Genomic DNA, 21,251 nt, shown 5'->3' with positions numbered 1-21,251 from the left:
TAGTCCAACATGCAATATCGGTACGTGTTTTCAACTGGCTGATATGTACAGAACAGCTACTTAACAAGGTAATGTATGTATGCTTTTCCTATATATTTAAAATATTGAACGTTCTAAGGTGCAGAACAGGTTAAAACGAAAAAAAGGAAACCTCAGATTTCTACATCGTTGTATTCTGCCTGCAGTGCAGTTCTATTTGATTGTTGACATCAGGGGTCATGGTTACTAAATTGCTATACAGGCCTATATGCTACATGTCCGTGGCGCGTCTGGTGTGTAAGTATACAGGTTATGGCCATTCGCTTCGCCGTTTGATACCGGTACGATTTAGTCACTTCAGGTAGGCAAACAGCGTGAGGCAACTTGTGAAATGATCGGTCAAGGGGAGGTAAGTCAGATAATACTGACTCGAATATGAAGTTTACGACATTGTCCCCCAGTCCAGTTTCCGTCAGAAACACGTGTGGTTGGGGAAAAACATAATTGTCTACCTCAAACCAAAATTTATTACCGTTTTTATTAAGAAATTAATCCAAATGTCAGATGACGAGGTCAGTTTTTCCGACAGTGAAGACTCAGATGTTGAGGTAATTATTCATAAAATAATGAACTGTGGAAGGTTCAAATCATGTGCGTCTCATCTCGTGGGCATTGAGATGTACAACAACAACCTAATGTTATATTTTTCACCCCAAGGACCGAGTCCAGAAATTGGATCTGAGGATGACTCTTATTTACTGATACACGGAGGCCGCTGACCATCCTTAGCCCGAACGACTTGAGCACCGGATCACCATATTGTATAAGTGTTTGTGCACCCTGTCAGTAAAGTTCCCTGTTAACCATGCATTCGAATTTTTTTTGTGGGATTGGCTCTCGCATAGTAATGGCTTGTTTCCATTCACCCCTTTATATTACGAAATTCCCCGGACTGTTCAGTTACTCCTTTACAATGCTTTCGGTCCAAAACCACAAATCTCAAAGGTAAATATCCATCCATACATCATCAAATTCAAATTCAAGTTCTCCACTCGCTTGAAGTTCACAAAAATGGCTGCCCATCTTATACACCATGCTTATTTCTGGGCCGTGCATTCCTGCAGTCGCGAGGACCAAGAACCAGGATAACCACATATGCAGCAGTGTAACAGACAGAATACAGCAGACATTTTTGGAGCTTGAAATGAATGGAGAGGTTGAACTTCATGAGGTATGGATGGATGGATGGATAGTTGACAGCTTTGGATGTTGTCAGTGTGGTAGTCCAGGACCCTAAGTATTGTAAAGGAGTATCTGGACAACTGGAGAAGGTTAGTATTCCACTTTTTCCAAAGCTTTATGAAGTATCCTACTGTGTGAATGGCAGCAAACCATGACTGTGCGGGCACCAGTCCAAATTCCAAAAAGGGAACAGACACATAGAGCTAGCATATGTGATGTATGCTTAGATCCTAATAAAAAATGGTCAGTTCAGTATGCACATGCAGAGAGCGCAAAAACAAGAGTTTTTCATTTGTCTCTGACGTGACATTTGTGAGAAGGGCACAAAAACTAGAAATCTTGGGATTACCACTAGTATATGCTGCGTACTGTCAGGACTACAAAACCGACTGAATGTAGTTTACCAAACTGTTGGCCGTTACACAGAAGTCTTGACAGGTAGTTCAGTCCTGATGACTTGCTCATTGGAAGGTTCTGCTATAGTACACAAATTTTTCTGCAGATATCTCAGCTGTGAATTAGACCTCTTCTAATATTAAAAGTTCAGAGCCAAATTCTTGCCTAGTGTCTGAAAGGCCATGAAGGTTAGCAGAGATAAAGTAATCTTGTACACTGTGGATAGGTTCATGTTTAATTGATGTCCATGTAGTCAGATTGTGGTGGATTCCAAAGCTTCCAGATTTGGGAAGACGGATACTAAAATTTAGAGAATACTTTAATCTCTACAGCCCTATCTGCAAACAGTTACTGACTTTATATTGCTTGAGTGCCAGTTTGGTGTCCTCAATGTAAATATGTTGTCTGCTGTATGATTAGACACTGTGCATTTGTAACAACTTGCTATATTGGGCTGGAGTCATTATGGGTGCTGGCTCTTTCCTCGACAGTAACCATGAGCCAACTGGCCACGTCCGTCAGTTTCCTCCCTGAGTGCTTATTTGTGATAAATTCCGTGTGCAGATATTGTTTAACACACCTGTCGGGACTGGTAGATCCAGGATCAATCCTTGATCGAGTCACACCTAAGACTTTAAAAGAGGAAGTTGTAACTTCCTCGCTTGGCGTTCAGCATGAAGGGGATAGTGCAACGACTGGTTGACCCGTATCAGTATAATGGCTCGGGCGGGGCGGCTTACTTGCCTTCGGTAAGTCGTCTCAGTGAAGCAGCACTAAATAAAAGAGCGGTGGAAATCCGTCCTGCAACAAGAAGGCACATTACACGTACATGCGCCCTAATGATTCCTTCGTCGTCATATGACTGAAAAATTGTTGAGTACGACGTTAAACCCCAAGCACTCACTCACTCACTTAACACACCTGCTCAGACAGTAACTTAGGTGGTTTGCTTACCCAAAGGTCTTGGCATGTTGCTTCAGTCTCCGTCTTTCTCGTCATCAACATTTTGAAGCCTATCCACAATCCCCATTTGTCATTCTGACAACATTATGGAAAGCTACATCATATACCATGAATCGTATGCCACGAGTTGAGCACAGTGTCAATAACAAAACTTTAGCAATTATTTAGAATGATTGCCAGTTGGGCAATGTGGTGAGAACAACTCGAATGGCAAGCTAAATTGATGGCCAGTTGGGCAATGTGGTGAGAACAACTCGAATGGCAAGCTAAGGTGATGGCCAGTTGGGCAATGTGGTGAGAACAACTCGAATGGCAAGCTAAGGTGATGGCCAGTTGGGCAATGTGGTGAGAACAACTCGAATGGCAAGCTAAAGTGATGGCCATTTGAGCAATGTGGTGAGAACAACTTGAATGGCAAGTTAAGGTGATGGCCATTTGAGCAATGTGGTGAGAACAACTCGAATGGCAAGCTAAGGTGATGGCCATTTGAGCAATGTGGTGAGAACAACTTGAATGGCAAGCTAAGGTCTGTACTCTCGGCTGTAGTAGAGCAGCTATGTTGCACAACGTCTGCACACCAGATTTATTTGAGTAAGCAACCAGGGAGTAAGCAGTATTGAGGGTGATAGAGGCTGCAGCCATGGACCAAGCTGATTTGTTCCAATGTTGTATCTTAAAGGTTGTAAGTTCACATTTTTTCTGAATTTAACAGAACACTTGAATTTACTTAAATATTTTTTGTCTGGTGCCTTTTAGCTTCAGAAAGCATTTAAAAGAGGTGAACTGAAGGGTGGACTGAATGTGGAAGTGGCTCCTCCACCCAAGTGGATAAACAACAAGGTAAGTTTGATGCTGAAGGCCGAGTGGCCTGATGTGGAAGTGGCCCTTCCACCCAAGTGGATAAACAACAAGGTAAGTTTGATGCTGAAGGCTGAGTGGCCTGATGTGGAAGTGGCTCCTCCACCCAAGTGGATAAACAAGGTAAGTTTGATGCTGAAGGCCGAGTGGCCTGATGTGGAAGTGGCTCCATCCACACAAACTGGTGTAAAATAACACGGACCATAAAGCTGGCCACCATCCTACAAGTGAATTTTCTTGAGTACTGCGTAAAACACCAATCAAATAAATCAGGTAAATGAAAATAAATGAAAAATAACATGGTGAGTTTGATCGTAGTGCACTGCTGTTCGTTGGGAATCTGGGAAGAATGACTGATGAAAATTTTAGCACTTTAGAGCTCTTAAAGGTAAATAGTCTAACACAAATGTTATCCTAGCTACATTAAATGTGTCATGTTTTTATAGGGTAGACATCTCATACGTTTTATATATGTACATGCAGGAAGGACTCCGACAAAAAATGGAGGAGTTACGACTGCCACTTGATTGGATAGAGCGGATGGACATGACGAACGACCCAGCGCCGGCAGTACCGGGAACGTTCGTTGACGAGGAAGAGGATGATGTGAACAATGATTTCCAGAGGGAGTTGAAATTGTAAGGGGCTTTGTTGAACTCTAAGCTGTATTTTATTGTGGGGAAAAAATAACATTGAAAAAAAGTATGTCTTCAACAGATGATGGAAAATGATGATGCATGTTTTTATCTAATCTATTCGGAACTGAAAAATGCCAGTGCTTTATGATTTGCAGTTACCGACAAGCCCAGGCTACAGTACTGGATGCCATTCCCAAACTTCATAAACTTGGAGTGCTAACTAAAAGACCCGAGGATTACTTTGCACAGATGGCCAAGTCAGATGATCACATGAAACGGGTGGGTTGAGGCTCAGCATTCAAACATAAGGAGAGGTATTGTGAGACAGGGATCAGAGGCTGTCCGTGGCGATCTCGGTGTTCTGTTTGAATGAAGGTTTTTGGCCAGTCATAGGGTAACAGTGGCCACCCATAGTGCACAGATAGCCAGTCATTGGTAGCGATTTGCATATCAAAGAAGGAAGTCTTTTACTTACAACTCAACATTTTGCTCAGCTATTCACGTGGTTGCAATTGCCTCCCATAGTACATGGATTGCCAAATACAGTTCGCGATTGGTGTGTTGTTTATGGTGTGGAGTGGTGTGTTGTTTATGGTGAGCGTTTGTGCGTTGTTTATGGTGAGCAGGTGTGTGTTGTTTATGGTGAGCAGTTGTGCGTTGTTTTGTGGGGAGGAGTGGTGGTGTTTTTTTTTGTGGTGAGGAGTGGTGTGGTTTTTATGGTGCAAGCAGATTCCCCTAAGAAAATCACGAAAATAATTTCCAAAAGGACCATTTGTTCTCAAATTTCCGGAGCATAACTATTCTTCCTCTCAACAAGTAGATGTATGAACGTAAACATAGCCATAATGCGCATTTTGTTCGCTGGGCGTTGTTGTTGTTTGCCAAGATAACTTTTAAAACATACAATCACTAGACCCTCTATACTGGCGAACAGAGGTCTAAATAAACTGTGGACTAGTCAGAGTTTGGAAATGACAAAATAAAATAACAAATAAATATTAAGATATAGTGATATTTAAGTCACCCAGAATCCCCAATACTGTCTAGGTTTGATAAACCACATATTGTGACTTTCACTTGGAGTAACGGCATGCTTAGCAATTCTAGATTTGACCTAGATTCTGGTGGATTCCCGCAAAGCAAACTAAGGGAATCTGTTTAGATTCTGGTAAAGAATTACAAAAACAAAGGCCTGACAGCTGTGGCTGGTTTGGATGTTTCCATGCGTCTGTGTCTTTAGTTGTTTCTCCCAATTTCTGTTACATAATCGCTTGTTTTTTTTTATTCCTTTCTTTCAGCAGTTTGTCCCTACTTAATATTTATTTATGTTTGGATGCTGATATTTTGATGATTCCTCAGTCTCCGTGTTTTATTTTACACTCTTATTGACTTTCTTTCAGGTCCGCGAGAAACTCTTGGCCAAACAGATTGGTATGGAGAGGTCAGAAAAGGCAAAGAAACTGCGAGACCTGAGGAAATATGGTAAAAAGGTAAAGAACTATGGGTAGTAATAGCCTAGTAAAAGAGACCTGCGTTATAGGGTATTTTATTATGAAACTTGCACAGTGGGTGTGTCAAAAGGGGGAAGGGGGAGGGGTTGGAAACTTGACGAAAACCATGGTTAATACTGGGCACTTAGGCATCATATAGCCATAAAACTGGGCGTCCTATATGGAACTGTAAATCTCTTCTGTACAGAATTAAACATCTCTGAAATACATACATGTATAAGTACATAAATAAGTAAATATTAAATGAATGATCATGGTTATCTACTGAACCAGGGTGCGCACAGTCCTTGAAACTCCTTGAAAGTGCTTGAAAAATACAATTTTATATTCAAGTACTTGAAAGTCTTTAACAAAGACAAGTACTCCTGGAAACTCCTTGAAAATCTTTGTTTGTCCTGAACTTAAATATTGTCTGCTGACTGCCCAGTCTGTATATCGGGAGCTTGCTGATAATTCTCCCACAATCAGGGCTTCTGCTGGCACTAGCCATTGTCGCAAAATTAGAACAGTTTTTGGAAATGGCAATAAAATTTGATAAAATGCGAATATTTTTGGCAACAGATTTATTTACTTCAGGAAAAAATACAAACATACAAAATCTGCCATGAGAGTTTTCTGTGGTTTTTAGCAGATTTTCGCAATTTTTCTTATAAAAATAATCCACTTACTTTCATTTCAAACGGCCTCATCTCGGCAAAACAACAACAACACCGTTGTATGGTGATTACTTGAAAGAAATGTACAAAGGGGGTTCAACATTGTTGCAAGTTGATTTGCTTGAAATCATTTTTATTAAATAACGAATGAGAATCATTGCATTTTGGGGAATGTCTTTCATCGCCAGTTGTAAAAAAAACAAAAATTATCAAGTGAAATAAATCAAGGTAGAGTTTCACCTGTTTATGAAGTTACCTTCCATGAAAAATTTAAAGTTTTTCCACTTAATAAACTATTTTCTTAGGATCTGAAGTAAATTAAATATTTCAGAATATGTGCTGTTACATAAATGTGTACGCCGCCTGGTTTTCTCCTGTCAGACCGTGTTACTGCAGTGTTGCATTTAAATAACTGAATTTATGAATCAATTTTGTTACTATTTTTTCTGATAGAGGAAATTACTTTTTACTAGGATCCTACAGATGGGTTGAAAAAAGGATTGATTTTTTTTGTTCTAAATGTAACATAGCTGATATATTCCAAGATATAGCTGGAAGAGACCAGACTGATTCTAGCAGCTACACCAAGGCAGATAAAAACGAATTACAGAAGGAGACCTAGAAGAGTCATGGCCACTTAGGAAGAAAAATAGTATTTACTTCAAAATCCGATGAGTGGCTGACTAAAAAAATAAATGACCCAGAGGAAGCCCTGCATAGTGATATATGGTGTTCATTTTTTTTACTGAGCCAAGGCTGGGTCAAAGAATGTGTCGCAGTACAGAGGTGAAGGGCAGATATTTCTTGCAAAATATTCAATATACATGCATGCAAATTAAAGCATCAATAATTCAGACTTAAAATATAGTCTATAATTTGCACCACGGTATTTTTAAACTAGCCTTGAAAATGATAAAAAAACTCCTGGAAAACTCCTTGAATTTCATTTTCCTATACCTGTATGAACCCTGTGAGCAGATTAGAATAATAATGAACAGAGTAACTCCAAAGAAATTGATTTTGAAGATGTGATTACTGGTATTGTGACTTTGAATTTTCACATTTCTGTTGATGATGAGTTAAAATTAGTTTCTTTTATGTTATTTTTTTATGCATGTACATGTCGTCAAATGTTTGACTAATACTACATGTAGCAGTCGAGGTATAAATGGAAGACTAATACTGCGTGTATCAGTCGAGGTATAAATGGAAGACTAATACTCCGTGTATCAGTCGAGGTATAAATGGAAGCCTAATACTATGTGTATCAGTCGAGGTATAAAAGGAAGACTAATACTACGTGTATCAGTGGAGGTATAAATGGAAGCCTAATACGTGTATCAGTCGAGGTATAAATGGAAGACTAATACTACGTGTATCAGTCGCGGTATAAATGTTTGACTGATACAACGTGTATTAGTCGAGGTACAAATGGAAGACTAATACTGCGTTTATCAGTCGAGGTATAAATGTTTGACTGATACAACGTGTATTAGTCGAGGTACAAATGGAAGACTAATACTGCGTGTATCAATCGAGGTATAAATGGAAGACTAATACTACGTGCATCAGTCGAGGCATAAATGGAAGACTAATACTACGTGTATCAGTCGAGGCATAAATGGAAGACTAATACTACATGTATAAGTCGAGGCATAAATGGAAGACAAATACTACGTGAGGTATAAATGGAAGACTAATACTACGTGTATCAGTGGAGGTATAAATGGAAGACTAATACTACGTGTATCAGTCGAGGTATAAATGGAAGACTAATACTACGTGTATCAGTCGAGGTATAAATGGAAGACTAATACTACGTGTATCAGTCGAGGCTTAAAGAAAAGACTAATAGAACTTGTATCAGTCGAGGCATAAATGGAAGACAAATACTACGTGAGGTATAAATGGAAGACTAATACTACGTGTATCAGTCGAGGTATTAATGGAAGACTAATACTATGTATATCAGTCGCAGTATAAATGGAAGACTAATACTACGTGTATCAGTGGAGGTATAAATGGAAGACTAATACTATGTGTATGAGTTGAGCTATAAATGGAAGACTAATACTACGTGTATCAGTCGCGGTATAAATGGAAGACTAATACTGCGTGGATCAGTTGCAGTATTAATGGAAGACTAATACTACGTGTATCAGTCGCAGTATTAATGGAAGACTAATACTACGTGAGGTATAAATGGAAGACTAATACTACATGTATCAGTGGAGGTATAAATGGAAGACTAATACTATGTGTATGAGTTGAGCTATAAATGGAAGACTAATACTACGTGTATCAGTCGCGGTATAAATGGAAGACTAATACTGCGTGTATCAGTTGCAGTATTAATGGAAGACTAATACTACGTGTATCAGTCGCAGTATTAATGGAAGACTAATACTATGTGAGGTATAAATGGAAGACTAATACTACGTGTATCAGTGGAGGTATAAATGGAAGACTAATACTATGTGTATGAGTTGAGCTATAAATGGAAGACTAATACTATGTGTATCAGTCGCGGTATAAATGGAAGACTAATACTGCGTGTATCAGTTGCAGTATTAATGGAAGACTAATACTACGTGTATCAGTCGCGGTATAAAAGGAAGACTAATACTACGTGTATCAGTCGAGGTATAAATGGAAGACTAATACTACGTGTATCAGTCGAGGCTTAAAGAAAAGACTAATAGAACTTGTATCAGTCGAGGCATAAATGGAAGACAAATACTACGTGAGGTATAAATGGAAGACTAATACTACGTGTATCAGTCGAGGTATTAATGGAAGACTAATACTATGTATATCAGTCGCAGTATAAATGGAAGACTAATACTACGTGTATCAGTGGAGGTATAAATGGAAGACTAATACTATGTGTATGAGTTGAGCTATAAATGGAAGACTAATACTACGTGTATCAGTCGCGGTATAAATGGAAGACTAATACTGCGTGTATCAGTTGCAGTATTAATGGAAGACTAATACTACGTGTATCAGTCGCAGTATTAATGGAAGACTAATACTACGTGAGGTATAAATGGAAGACTAATACTACATGTATCAGTGGAGGTATAAATGGAAGACTAATACTATGTGTATGAGTTGAGCTATAAATGGAAGACTAATACTACGTGTATCAGTCGCGGTATAAATGGAAGACTAATACTGCGTGTATCAGTTGCAGTATTAATGGAAGACTAATACTACGTGTATCAGTCGCAGTATTAATGGAAGACTAATACTACGTGAGGTATAAATGGAAGACTAATACTACATGTATCAGTGGAGGTATAAATGGAAGACTAATACTATGTGTATGAGTTGAGCTATAAATGGAAGACTAATACTACGTGTATCAGTCGCGGTATAAATGGAAGACTAATACTGCGTGTATCAGTTGCAGTATTAATGGAAGACTAATACTACATGTATCAGTCGCAGTATTAATGGAAGACTAATACTATGTGAGGTATAAATGGAAGACTAATACTACGTGTATCAGTGGAGGTATAAATGGAAGACTAATACTATGTGTATGAGTTGAGCTATAAATGGAAGACTAATACTATGTGTATCAGTCGCGGTATAAATGGAAGACTAATACTGCGTGTATCAGTTGCAGTATTAATGGAAGACTAATACTACGTGTATCAGTCGCGGTATAAAAGGAAGACTAATACTACGTGTATCAGTCGAGGTATAAATGGAAGACTAATACTACGTGTATCAGTCGCGGTATAAATGGAAGACTAATACTACGTGTATCAGTCGCGGTATAAATGGAAGACTAATACTACGTGTATCAGTCGCGTTATAAATGGAAGACATACTACGTGTATCAGTCGAGGTATAAATGGAAGACTAATACTGCGTGTATCAGTCGAGGAAGACTAATACTACGTGTATCAGTGGAGGTATAAATGGAAGACTAATACTATGTGTATCAGTCGAGGTATAAATGGAAGACTAATACTACGTGTATCATTCGCGGTATAAATGGAAGACTAATACTACGTGTATCAGTGGAGGTATAAATGGAAGACTAATACTACGTGTATCAGTGGAGGTATAAATGGAAGACTAATACTACGTGTATCAGTCGCGGTATAAAAGGAAGACTAATGCTGCATGTATCAGTAGAGGTATAATAACCCTCTTGCTTTTTTGGACAAAATTGTGTCGAATGTATTGAAAGGTGGTTTCGTTTTAAGATGTTCTTATCTATACATGGTTATTTTCAGGTACAACAAGATGTTTTACAGAAACGACAAAAAGAAAAGAAAGAAATGATGGATGCTGTGAAAAAATACAGGACTGGTAAGTTTGTTTTCATTACTGTAATACTGTATATCCATCAACAAAACTGAAATCTTGCTGTGCTGGCGCTACTGATCACCATTGTCGCATTTTGCGAACACAATTTCAGTTTGGCTGAATTATTTTCCGGTAGTGTCGCCTTCTTGGTGAAACAATATCATCCTATCGTGTTACAAGAACATTTTGTTTCAGAGGCATTTTCCTGTTTATTCAATATTGTGTCCACACTAGGACCAGTCCATCATCAAAACGAAGTTTTCAGAACTTCAATCTGTACTTGTGTACACATGCACTTCTCATTCAGGGGAAATAACCTACATATAGGAAAAGCTTTCGGTCTGTTTGCGTTTTTGCATGAATATGTGAATTGTTCCCCTTTACATCAGTGCCACCACATATAAATCCTTGAGCGGGAAAAGTTATCTATGTGGTCCTAATGAAGTATTATCAGTCATCTCTTTGGGAGAAGGGGAGGTAGGAAGAGGACTGTATTAGCTTCATTTTATTAATTATTTATTTGATTGATGTTTCACACTGAACTCAAGACGATTTCATTTATATGACGGCAGCTTGCATTATGGTGGGGGAAGCCCAAGGCCATCTGCAGGCCGGCGACCAGAGAGGAAGTGGGTCTTAGTTTGAGGAACTTGCGGCGACCGCACTTTTGAAAGTCGCGCGACAATTCACTTCTTGATTGATTCACTGATTTGTTTTGAGTTTCTGTTCGCTTATTGTGAATATGATTGTCAAAATGGCTAAAAAATTTCTGACCAGTTTAGCCAAAATGGCGAAAGGAAACTGTGTAACCATGGGCAGTGTTGTCAGCAACTGAACTGTGTAACCATGGGCAATGTTGTCTGTGACTGAGCTGTGTAACTACGGGCAACATTGTCAGCGACTGAGCTGTGTAACCATGGGCAGTGTTGTCAGCGACTGAGCTGTGTAACCATGGGCAGTATTGTCAACGACTGAGCTGTGTAACTACGGGAAATGTTGTCAGCGACTGAGCTGAGTAACGATGGGCATTGTGGTCAGCGACAGGATTGTGTAACCATGGGCAATTTTGTCAGCGACAGAGGTGTGTAACCATGGGCAATGTTGTCAGCGACAGAACTGTGTAACCATGGGCAATGTTGTGAGTGAGTGCTTGGGGTTTAACGTCGTACTCAACAATTTTTCAGTCATATGACGACGAAGGAATCATTAGGGTGCATGCACGTGTAATGTGCCTCCTTGTTGCAGGACGGATTTCCACCGCTCTTTTATTTAGTGCTGCATCACTTGAGACGACTTACCGAAGGCAAGTAAGCCGCCCCGCCCGAGCCATTATACTGATACGGGTCAACCAGTCGTTGCACTATCCCCTTCATGCTGAACGCCAAGCGAGGAAGTTACAACTTCCTCTTTTAAAGTCTTAGGTGTGACTCGACCAAGGATTGATCCTGGATCTACCGGTCCCGAAGCGGACGCTCTACCAACTGTGCTATCCGGGCCGGTCCAACATGGCAGGAAGTTTATATTATATTGGCATGCTGGGCTATCAAAAATCATTTTGACTGAAAGACAAGAAATACAAATGTGATGCAGTCAATCAGATGAATTGCAAGGCTGAAAGGCATCCAAACTTGACATTCACGAGACTAGTCACTTCAGTTGTTTTCTTCAACATCATTAGTTGTTGGTTGTTCCAGTTGACCACCAGTTTCCTACAGCATTCCAACTTAAAGGGTATTTATGTTATATTCAAACATGTTACTGCTGCAGATACATTGATTCAAGAACAGCTAAATAGTTATAAAGTATTACACACCTTTGTGCTTCTTTTTTTTTTTAAGGTAAGAAAAACAAGTTGGATTTTCTGGAAAAAGAAGAAGGTCCTCCCAGTAAGCGACAGAAAAAGTCCCAAACTCAAGGGTGAGTTCATCACTTGATCTTGATGAAATAAATTGATAATTGAATAAGATTGTTTCAGACAACCTGTATATGGAACCTGTACAGGTGGTGAACTCTCACAATGAAGTTGTACATCCAAATTCAGCATCTTTTTTTCACCGGTACGAACACTTTTCTAAGTACTTGTACATGTATACAATGTTTTCTTGTGTGACGCTACAATAATGGACCAACATAAAGTAAAAAGAAAATTCATAACACAGTGAGCAGGAACTGCAAATTCCCTATGATAATTTTAAGCCAAGTACAAATGGATAGTATAAAGTGCATTTATCAATATAGCTTGTCTGGTTTGTAAATGTTATTAAAACCACTAGACTCTATAACCAAAGTGTCCATGGCCTGTGAAACCAAGTGGTGATGTATGGAATTTGATGTTACCCTGGTATGTGAAACCAGCTGTTGTTGATGTATGGAATTTGATGTTACATTGGTACGTGAAACCAGCTGGTGGTGTATGGAATTTGATGTTACCCTGGTCTTTGAAACCAGCTGGTGGTGTATGGAATTTGATGTTACCCTGGTCTTTGAAACCAGCTGGTGGTGTATGGAATTTGATGTTGCCCTGGTCTGTGAAACCAGCTGGTGGTGTATGGAATTTGATGTTACCCTGGTCTTTGAAACCAGCTGGTGATGTATGGAATTTGATGTTACCCTGGTCTGTGAAACCAGCTGGTGGTGTATGGAATTTGATGTTACCCTGGTCTGTGAAACCAGCTGGTGATGTATGGAATTTGATGTTGCCCTGGTCTGTGAAACCAGCTGGTGATGTATGGAATTTGATGTTACCCTGGTCTGTGAAACCAGCTGGTGATGTATGAAATTTGATGTTACCCTGGTATGTGAAACCAGCTGGTGATGTATGGAATTTGATGTTGCCCTGGTCTGTGAAACCAGCTGGTGGTGTATGGAATTTGATGTTACCCTGGTCTTTGAAACCAGCTGGTGATGTATGGAATTTGATGTTACCCTGGTCTGTGAAACCAGCTGGTGATGTATGGAATTTGATGTTACCCTGGTCTGTGAAACCAAGTGGTGATGTATGGAATTTGATGTTACCCTGGTATGTGAAACCAGCTGGTGATGTATGGAATTTGATGTTGCCCTGGTCTGTGAAACCAGCTGGTGGTGTATGGAATTTGATGTTACCCTGGTCTTTGAAACCAGCTGGTGATGTATGGAATTTGATGTTACCCTGGTCTGTGAAACCAGCTGGTGATGTATGGAATTTGATGTTACCCTGGTATGTGAAACCAGCTGGTGATGTATGGAATTTGATGTTGCCCTGGTCTGTGAAACCAGCTGGTGGTGTATGGAATTTGATGTTACCCTGGTCTTTGAAACCAGCTGGTGATGTATGGAATTTGATGTTACCCTGGTCTGTGAAACCAGCTGGTGATGTATGGAATTTGATGTTACCCTGGTCTGTGAAACCAGCTGGTGATGTATGAAATTTGATGTTACCCTGGTATGTGAAACCAGCTGGTGATGTATGGAATTTGATGTTGCCTTGGTCTGTGAAACCAGCTGGTGATGTATGGAATTTGATGTTACCCTGGTCTGTGAAACCAGCTGGTGATGTATGAAATTTGATGTTACCCTGGTATGTGAAACCAGCTGGTGATGTATGGAATTTGATGTTACCCTGGTCTGTGAAACCAGCTGGTGGTGTATGGAATTTGATGTTACCCTGGTCTGTGAAACCAGCTGGTGGTGTATGGAATTTGATGTTACCTTGGTCTGTGAAACCAGCTGGTGATGTATGAAATTTGATGTTACCCTGGTATGTGAAACCAAGTGGTGATGTATGGAATTTGATGTTACCCTGGTATGTGAAACCAGCTGGTGGTGTATGGAATTTCATGTTACCCTGGTCTTTGAAACCAGCTGGTGATGTATGGAATTTGATGTTACCCTGGTCTGTGAAACCAGCTGGTGATGTATGGAATTTGATGTTACCCTGGTCTGTGAAACCAGCTGGTGATGTATGGAATTTGATGTTACCCTGGTCTGTGAAACCAGCTGGTGATGTATGAAATTTGATGTTACCCTGGTCTTTGAAACCAGCTGGTGGTGTATGGAATTTGATGTAACCCTGGTCTTTGAAACCAGCTGGTGGTGTATGGAATTTGATGTTACCCTGGTCTGTGAAACCAGCTGGTCATGTATGGAATTTGATGTTACCCTGGTCTTTGAAACCAGCTGGTGATGTATGGAATGTGATGTTACCCTGGTCTGTGAAACCAGCTGGTGGTGTATGGAATTTGATGTTACCCTGGTCTGTGAAACCAGCTGGTCATGTATGGAATTTGATGTAACCCTGGTCTTTGAAACCAGCTGGTGATGTATGGAATGTGATGTTACCCTGGTCTGTGAAACCAGCTGGTGGTGTATGGAATTTGATGTTACCCTGGTCTGTGAAACCAGCTGGTGGTGTATGGAATTTGATGTTGCCCTGGTCGGTGAAACCAGCTGGTGGTGTATGGAATTTGATGTTACCCTGGTCTTTGAAACCAGCTGGTGGTGTATGGAATTTGATGTTACCCTGGTCTTTGAAACCAGCTGGTGGTGTATGGAATTTGATGTTACCCTGGTCTGTGAAACCAGCTGGTGGTGTATGGAATTTGATGTTGCCCTGGTCTTTGAAACCAGCTGGTGGTGTATGGAATTTGATGTTACCCTGGTCTGTGAAACCAGCTGGTGATGTATGGAATTTGATGTTACCCTGGTATGTGAAACCAGCTGGTGGTGTATGGAATTTGATGTTACCCTGGTCTGTGAAACCAGCTGGTGATGTATGGAATTTGATGTTACCCTGGTATGTGAAACCAGCTGGTGATGTATGAAATTTGATGTTACCCTGGTATGTGAAACCAGCTGGTGGTGTATGGAATTTGATGTAACCCTGGTCTGTGAAACCAGCTGGTGGTGTATGGAATTTGATGTTACCCTGGTCTTTGAAACCAGCTGGTGGTGTATGGAATTTGATGTAACCCTGGTCTTTGAAACCAGCTGGTGGTGTATGGAATTTGATGTTACCCTGGTCTGTGAAACCAGCTGGTGGTGTATGGAATTTGATGTTACCTTGGTCTGTGAAACCAGCTGGTGGTGTATGGAATTTGATGTTACCCTGGTCTTTGAAACCAGCTGGTGGTGTATGGAATTTGATGTTACCCTGGTCTGTGAAACCAGCTGGTGGTGTATGGAATTTGATGTTACCCTGGTCTTTGAAACCAGCTGGTGGTGTATGGAATTTGATGTTACCCTGGTCTTTGAAACCAGCTGGTGGTGTATGGAATTTGATGTTACCCTGGTCTGTGAAACCAGCTGGTGATGTATGGAATTTGATGTTACCCTGGTATGAAGTGAATAACAAGCTTCATGCCCTGGATTAAACTTCACTGAATTGAAAAAGGATGCAATGTGTTGTTTTGTTTGTTACAGAACTAACAAGAAACGAGACTATAAGAATTCCAAATTTGGTTTTGGAGGTCAGAAGAAACGGTCCAAATCGAACACAGCCCAGAGCACTTCTGATATGTCTGGCGTCAACAGAAAGGCCAGTTTCTCTAAACCTGGTAAAGGCAGGAAATTGCTGGTAAGTAACATAATCATACACTCAGGTAGAAGATGGATTCATGTCCACAAAAAAACTGACAACACAAACTTACTTTGGAATTTCCTAAAAACCATTGGTATGATTGGAGATGATTTTAATGCAGGAAAGTTCATTGTTTATTGTTCAGTTTGGCCTTTATCACAACAGGAATATGCACCTGTTGTCTTTTTAATAGGAGACTTTGACAGAGTAACTAACAGTATTATAGTTATTAGGATCACACTTGATACAGGACAGATTGTAGTGTTACAGAGTAACTGTTGTGTGAATATAGGACAGATTGTAGTGTTACAGAGTAACTGTTGTGTGAATATAGGACAGATTGTAGTGCTACAGAGTAACTGTTGTGTGAATATAGGACAGATTGTAGTGCTACAGGGTTACTGGTGTGTGAATATAGGACAGATTGTAGTGCTACAGGGTAACTGTTGTGTGAATATAGGACAGATTGTAGTGCTACAGAGTAATTGTGTGAATATTGGACAGATTCTAGTGCTACAGAGTTACTGTTGTGTGAATGTAGGACAGATTGTAGTGCTACAGGGTAACTGTTGTGTGAATATAGGACAGATTGTAGTGCTACAGAGTAATTGTGTGAATATTGGACAGATTCTAGTGCTACAGAGTTACTGTTGTGTGAATATAGGACAAAGTCTAGTGCCAAAGAGTAACTGTTGTGTGAATATAGGACAGATTCTAGTGCTACACAGTAATTGTTGTGTGAATATAGGACAGATTGTAGTGCTGCAGAGTAATTGTGTGAATATTGAACAGATTGTAGTGCTACAGAGTTACTGTTGTGTGAATATAGGACATATTCTATTGCTGCAGAGTAACTGTGAAACCATAAGAACAAATGATGTATGCATCACAGATCCACCACTTAAAACAACAATCGCTGTCCTTTCCTTTCCAAAGTATGAAAGGAGATTTTCACATGATCTGCTTGCTAGTTTCATTTCAGTAGGATGGGATTGTGCTATAGTATAGTGGTTAGAGGTTAAATCCTGCTTGGTCTTGCAGCTTGTGGGACCTTTGTGACAATAATCAGTCGACAGCGCTTGTGTGTTCGATCCACCAATGTGCTGTGCATATTTGTACATCACTCTCCCACACGAGAAAGTTTATCTGTAACTTGCTACAGGTCTGTAGTTTACACCAGGCACTCCGGTTTCCACTACCCGTAAAACAGACTGCTGTCATAAGTGAAAGATTCTTGAGTTAAAAAACAATCAAATGAATAAGTAAAATAAATGTATAATAGGATGGCAAAACTTGATGTTGTTAGAGTATAATATTTGTATTATGTATGATGGTGGGATTATCTTTGGACATTTCAGAATAGAAACAAGAAGAGACCTGGCAAAAGCAGACGGAAGACGATGAAAAATTGGAAGAGATAACTTTCAGTATCTTGAACTTGTTGTACATATTGTATAGTTCACTTGTTCAGAATAAATACACTGTATATAGTAACTGTACAAAACACTTCTGTTCTTGTTTTTTTAACAGTCCTAAAATCAAGCATGCCTCAGTTAAAAATGCTTGTTGTGGATAACTCCTGGTGGCAAAATTTGATTTGGGCCTCTGTTTGTTCATGCTGTGATAGATATACAGTTGGCAGCTAATAGCTGCTGGAAACAAATGTGTGGGAAACAATTTTGAGGGTTGTTAAGTACTTTGCACTTGTCCGAGGTGCCTTGATTTCCTGTGGGCACTCTTCCGTTTCTTCCATCACAGTGGTCTTATGTATATGGTGCAGGAACTTAAAGTCTTTGTGAAATGACATGCTTTATTATAACACACTTCTTTAGCAGCACAGAATATATTCCACCTGATGCTGAAAATCATTGTGATGTGACCAAAAGAATGTCTACAACCATGTGAAAAACCAGCATGCTCACAACATGAGGTAAATGATATTTGACAGCTATTCATTGATCTCTGGCTAGATTGGGTGTGGTACAAATGAAACGTATTCATGAAAGCACTGGTGTCAGGCAGTTTCTTACTCTAGAAGGTGTGCTTATCCCCAATCATGGTAAATTGAGGAGACCACTTCCTAAATGACATACACCGTCCTGTTAAGTTCCGCTTTACGCCCGTTTCCTTTGTTATCACGTTAGACAGGTAATAGATGTTTTGAGTTAAGTGAACTGGTCAGCTACATGTGTGTCAGTTGGCCGCCATTTGATCAAACTTCTGGTGATCAGGTACCTATATATGTGAGAGTTCAAGTTACACCGGGTTCATCAGGAGTTCATAAATGCAGGTTCTGCCAACATTTTCTGGGAGGTCTTGTTTGCATATAGTTTTGGCACTTGCTGTAGACCGATATATACTGCTGGTAAACAGGGAGTCTGACTCGGATGTTGCTGGTTCAAAACTCAGTGTTATTACACTATTTCCAGCACTAACATTTGTGCTATACCAGAAGGTGTCAATCCAACTAACAAAAGTACCACGACAGAAGCTGTTAAGTGCAACGGAGAGTGAGGAGGAGGGTTTTCTGACTTATTCAGGAAAAAAGGGCATCTATTTACCGTAAATAGATATAACCATAATTTCAGGCACTGTCCATGTTAGCTTTATATTTAAACCCATCTGGGTGAGCATGTGGTTAATGTGTTTGCCTTTGAATTGCTATGACACACCAGAGGCAGGTTCAAACCCAGCTGTGACCAGGGAATTTCTATATTTTCCCAGGGCCACTCTCAATGTTCATGGGCCTTGGTGACAATAGATGGTTGTTTGCTGTCTGGCTGTTGCCCAGATTAATATTCGATAAAGATTACGTGTCTTCCACCAATATAGTGTCAAGTCAGCAGCTTCTCAAAGGTCAGTGCTTTAAATGCCACTGTACAACAGGTGGAAAAGTCGTGGATATGGAATTAAAGGAGTTCACAATCAAAAGAAAAAATAAATCCATCTGACACAATAACTGTTGGATTCACAGAATAACAAGAGAGACAGATATACAATGATATTAGTATGTATAAAAGACATTTAATAAAACAAATGAGTCAGATTTATATATACAAATGCAGGCCCATGGATGTGCATATTGCGATACTGTAGCCATACAAGTGGTCTAAAATCTTCACTGGGACAAGATGCTAAATTGCCATCTTACAGGCAAACAAAGAATTCTGCTTAATCAATTAAAGACCATCAATGATAATGTATCAAAATGTAGTCTGTTTTGTATAGAGACTTGATATAGAAGTTGTCTAGAACTGTAATGACTTTCATAACAAAGCTGTTTAACAGTAACCACTAGATGACTCCCTATTTATCACAGATTTACACTTGGAATTAATGCACATTTGCTCTTAGTTGAGGTTTTCTGTCTGTTCTTTTAATCTCCAGGCTTCATCCATGTACTTTGTTATCTGAGTGTTTTGCCTTCTGAAGTCTAACCGTCTGTCACCTCTATCCTGATCAATCTACAACAAAAAATGCACCAAAGATGATTTCCTTATTACTGTGAGAACTACAAGAAAACAAAACAACTGATCGATTGTGTTCAGCCACAAGGAATGGCTGTCTGCTGCAATGAATCAGCTGTGCTCTAAATTTTGAAGATAAAACGCTGACAAATTCACTACAATGACAGAACTTTATGTAAATGAAAGATGTTTCCACAGAGGTGCATCACTTTCTGACATTGGGAAGCTGACTGTACTGTCATATTACATCATAGAGGGTAAGAACACCTCCACAAAACATACCAGTGGTCTTGTGATCCAGCCTATTTCCTGAGCCTCTGTTTGAGGATTAGCATACTTTCTGACTGGTTCTTCATGGGCCCTTTTTATTACTTTAAGAAAGTGAGCTGTGGAAAAAAAAATCAAAAATAAAATTAAAATGCACTTTTAAGACACATTCAAGTGAAATAAATTTAAACCTCAACAGTCTGGTACTGACTGTCTGATTAACAACTCACACAACCTCATTTCCCTCCCCCCCCCCCCCCCAAATTCCACTTACGCAGACTCTTAAAAGTGTCCCGAGTAAAATAAAACAATCTGATTAAATACCTGAGGACATATCTGAAAGTAGTTCTTATAAATGACTCCATTAATATTTTTTCTTGCAAACGTAATCATGTTTGGCAGACTTACTATCTTCTTCGCCATCCTCTGAATCATGTGTTGAATTTGGTTTCCCTGTTAATGTATGTACTGAAACAAGACAAAAAACATCATTAACACTTTCAAAAAACCTCATGGTTGGTACAACCTTACTACTCTTTTTTTTTATGATCTTTATGTATTTTATATTTATGGTCGAGTCCCCAGGCTCGGTTTCCTCCCACCATAATGCTGGCCGATGTCTTGAGTAAGGTGTAAGACATCAAACAAATGAATACATTTGCAATAACTAAATATTTATGGTCGGCATTAGTACATTTTGATGGAGTTGGTGTGCTATTCTGAATTCTGATATTTGATGTGACACTGAACCATTCAAAGTGAATGTCAGGATGTTACCAGGTTAACAGAACATTAGCAAACTGAGGATTAGTTTGACACCATTGTTAGTTTGTTCTGTACTGTACTAAGTACAAACTGTCACTCTTACACGGTACACTATACTCTGTGTCAACACTTTGTCTTTGAAATCAATCGTCAATCAATAATTCACGTTCAACTTCAAGATGGAAAGAACAACTTTAAGAAAATGAAACATACCGCATTGTCGGCCTACTTACTTTTTCGAAAGGGGTTTACGTGGTACTGTAAATAAAGCTTGTTGTGCCGTAGTTCTTTTGTGATTGTTTCACATAAAATAGCATTCTGGTGAACAAAGTTGGTCGGATCTTTCTGTGGGCCTCGTGCTTTAGTGTCTGCCATGGTCCTGCGTGGTCTTAACTACAAAGAACAAGTCTACAACACGAGCGATAAAGCAGTGGGCACTAGTTATTTGAATGGCCGTCTCTGGTTGCCATGACACCCATTCTCAGTACCTAGATTTAATTATTATTATTATTTATTTATTTTATACCTCAGATAGGTATCGAGGTAAAATAAAATATTACTTAGCCCAATGCATTAAAAGTTAAAGTGAAACGTTGTAAAATTCTCAATGTTTGGAGGATGATTTC

At 39.6% G+C, this 21,251-nt stretch overlaps 2 protein-coding genes across 2 annotated transcripts; one reads left to right on the top strand and one right to left on the bottom strand.

Moving 5' to 3' along the window:
- The first annotated feature begins 458 nt into the window (after positions 1-458).
- On the top strand, positions 459-17,621 carry LOC135471930 (probable rRNA-processing protein EBP2). Its single transcript, XM_064751371.1, has 9 exons — positions 459-587; positions 3,337-3,420; positions 3,922-4,076; positions 4,232-4,355; positions 5,477-5,566; positions 10,497-10,572; positions 12,408-12,486; positions 15,970-16,123; positions 17,485-17,621. Exons 1-9 carry the CDS (start codon positions 537-539, stop codon positions 17,545-17,547), a joined length of 876 nt encoding a protein of 291 aa, XP_064607441.1. The 5' UTR covers positions 459-536; the 3' UTR covers positions 17,548-17,621.
- Positions 17,622-19,120: 1,499 nt separating this feature from the next.
- On the bottom strand, positions 19,121-21,081 carry LOC135471715 (cilia- and flagella-associated protein 144-like). The gene is made up of 4 exons (XM_064751035.1): positions 20,859-21,081; positions 20,269-20,328; positions 19,876-19,979; positions 19,121-19,590 (listed from the first exon to the last, which is right to left on the bottom strand). The coding sequence occupies exons 1-4, from the start codon at positions 20,998-21,000 to the stop codon at positions 19,477-19,479; spliced, it is 420 nt and encodes a 139-aa protein (XP_064607105.1). The 5' UTR covers positions 21,001-21,081; the 3' UTR covers positions 19,121-19,476.
- Between the last annotated feature and the right edge of the window lie 170 nt (positions 21,082-21,251).

The sequence above is a fragment of the Liolophura sinensis genome, chromosome 7 (genome assembly GCF_032854445.1).
Source record: "Liolophura sinensis isolate JHLJ2023 chromosome 7, CUHK_Ljap_v2, whole genome shotgun sequence".
NCBI lineage: Eukaryota > Metazoa > Mollusca > Polyplacophora > Chitonida > Chitonidae > Liolophura > Liolophura sinensis.
Note: the sequence above shows the minus strand (reverse complement) of the source record. Positions and strands in the feature narration are given on the sequence as shown.

Bases quoted from the DNA above. Each gene is read 5' to 3' on its own strand.
- LOC135471715 (XM_064751035.1), bottom strand. From the start codon at position 21,000: ATGGCAGACACTAAAGCACGAGGCCCACAGAAAGATCCGACCAACTTT. The intron at 20,329-20,858 runs GTAAGTAGGCCG...GTCTTGTTTCAG, and splicing joins CGTAAACCCCTTTCGAAAAA to TACATACATTAACAGGGAAA. The intron at 19,980-20,268 runs GTAAGTCTGCCA...TTTTTTCCACAG, and splicing joins AGAGGATGGCGAAGAAGATA to CTCACTTTCTTAAAGTAATA.
- LOC135471930 (XM_064751371.1), top strand. From the start codon at position 537: ATGTCAGATGACGAGGTCAGTTTTTCCGACAGTGAAGACTCAGATGTT. The intron at 588-3,336 runs GTAATTATTCAT...GGTGCCTTTTAG, and splicing joins GTGAAGACTCAGATGTTGAG to CTTCAGAAAGCATTTAAAAG. The intron at 5,567-10,496 runs GTAAAGAACTAT...GGTTATTTTCAG, and splicing joins TGAGGAAATATGGTAAAAAG to GTACAACAAGATGTTTTACA.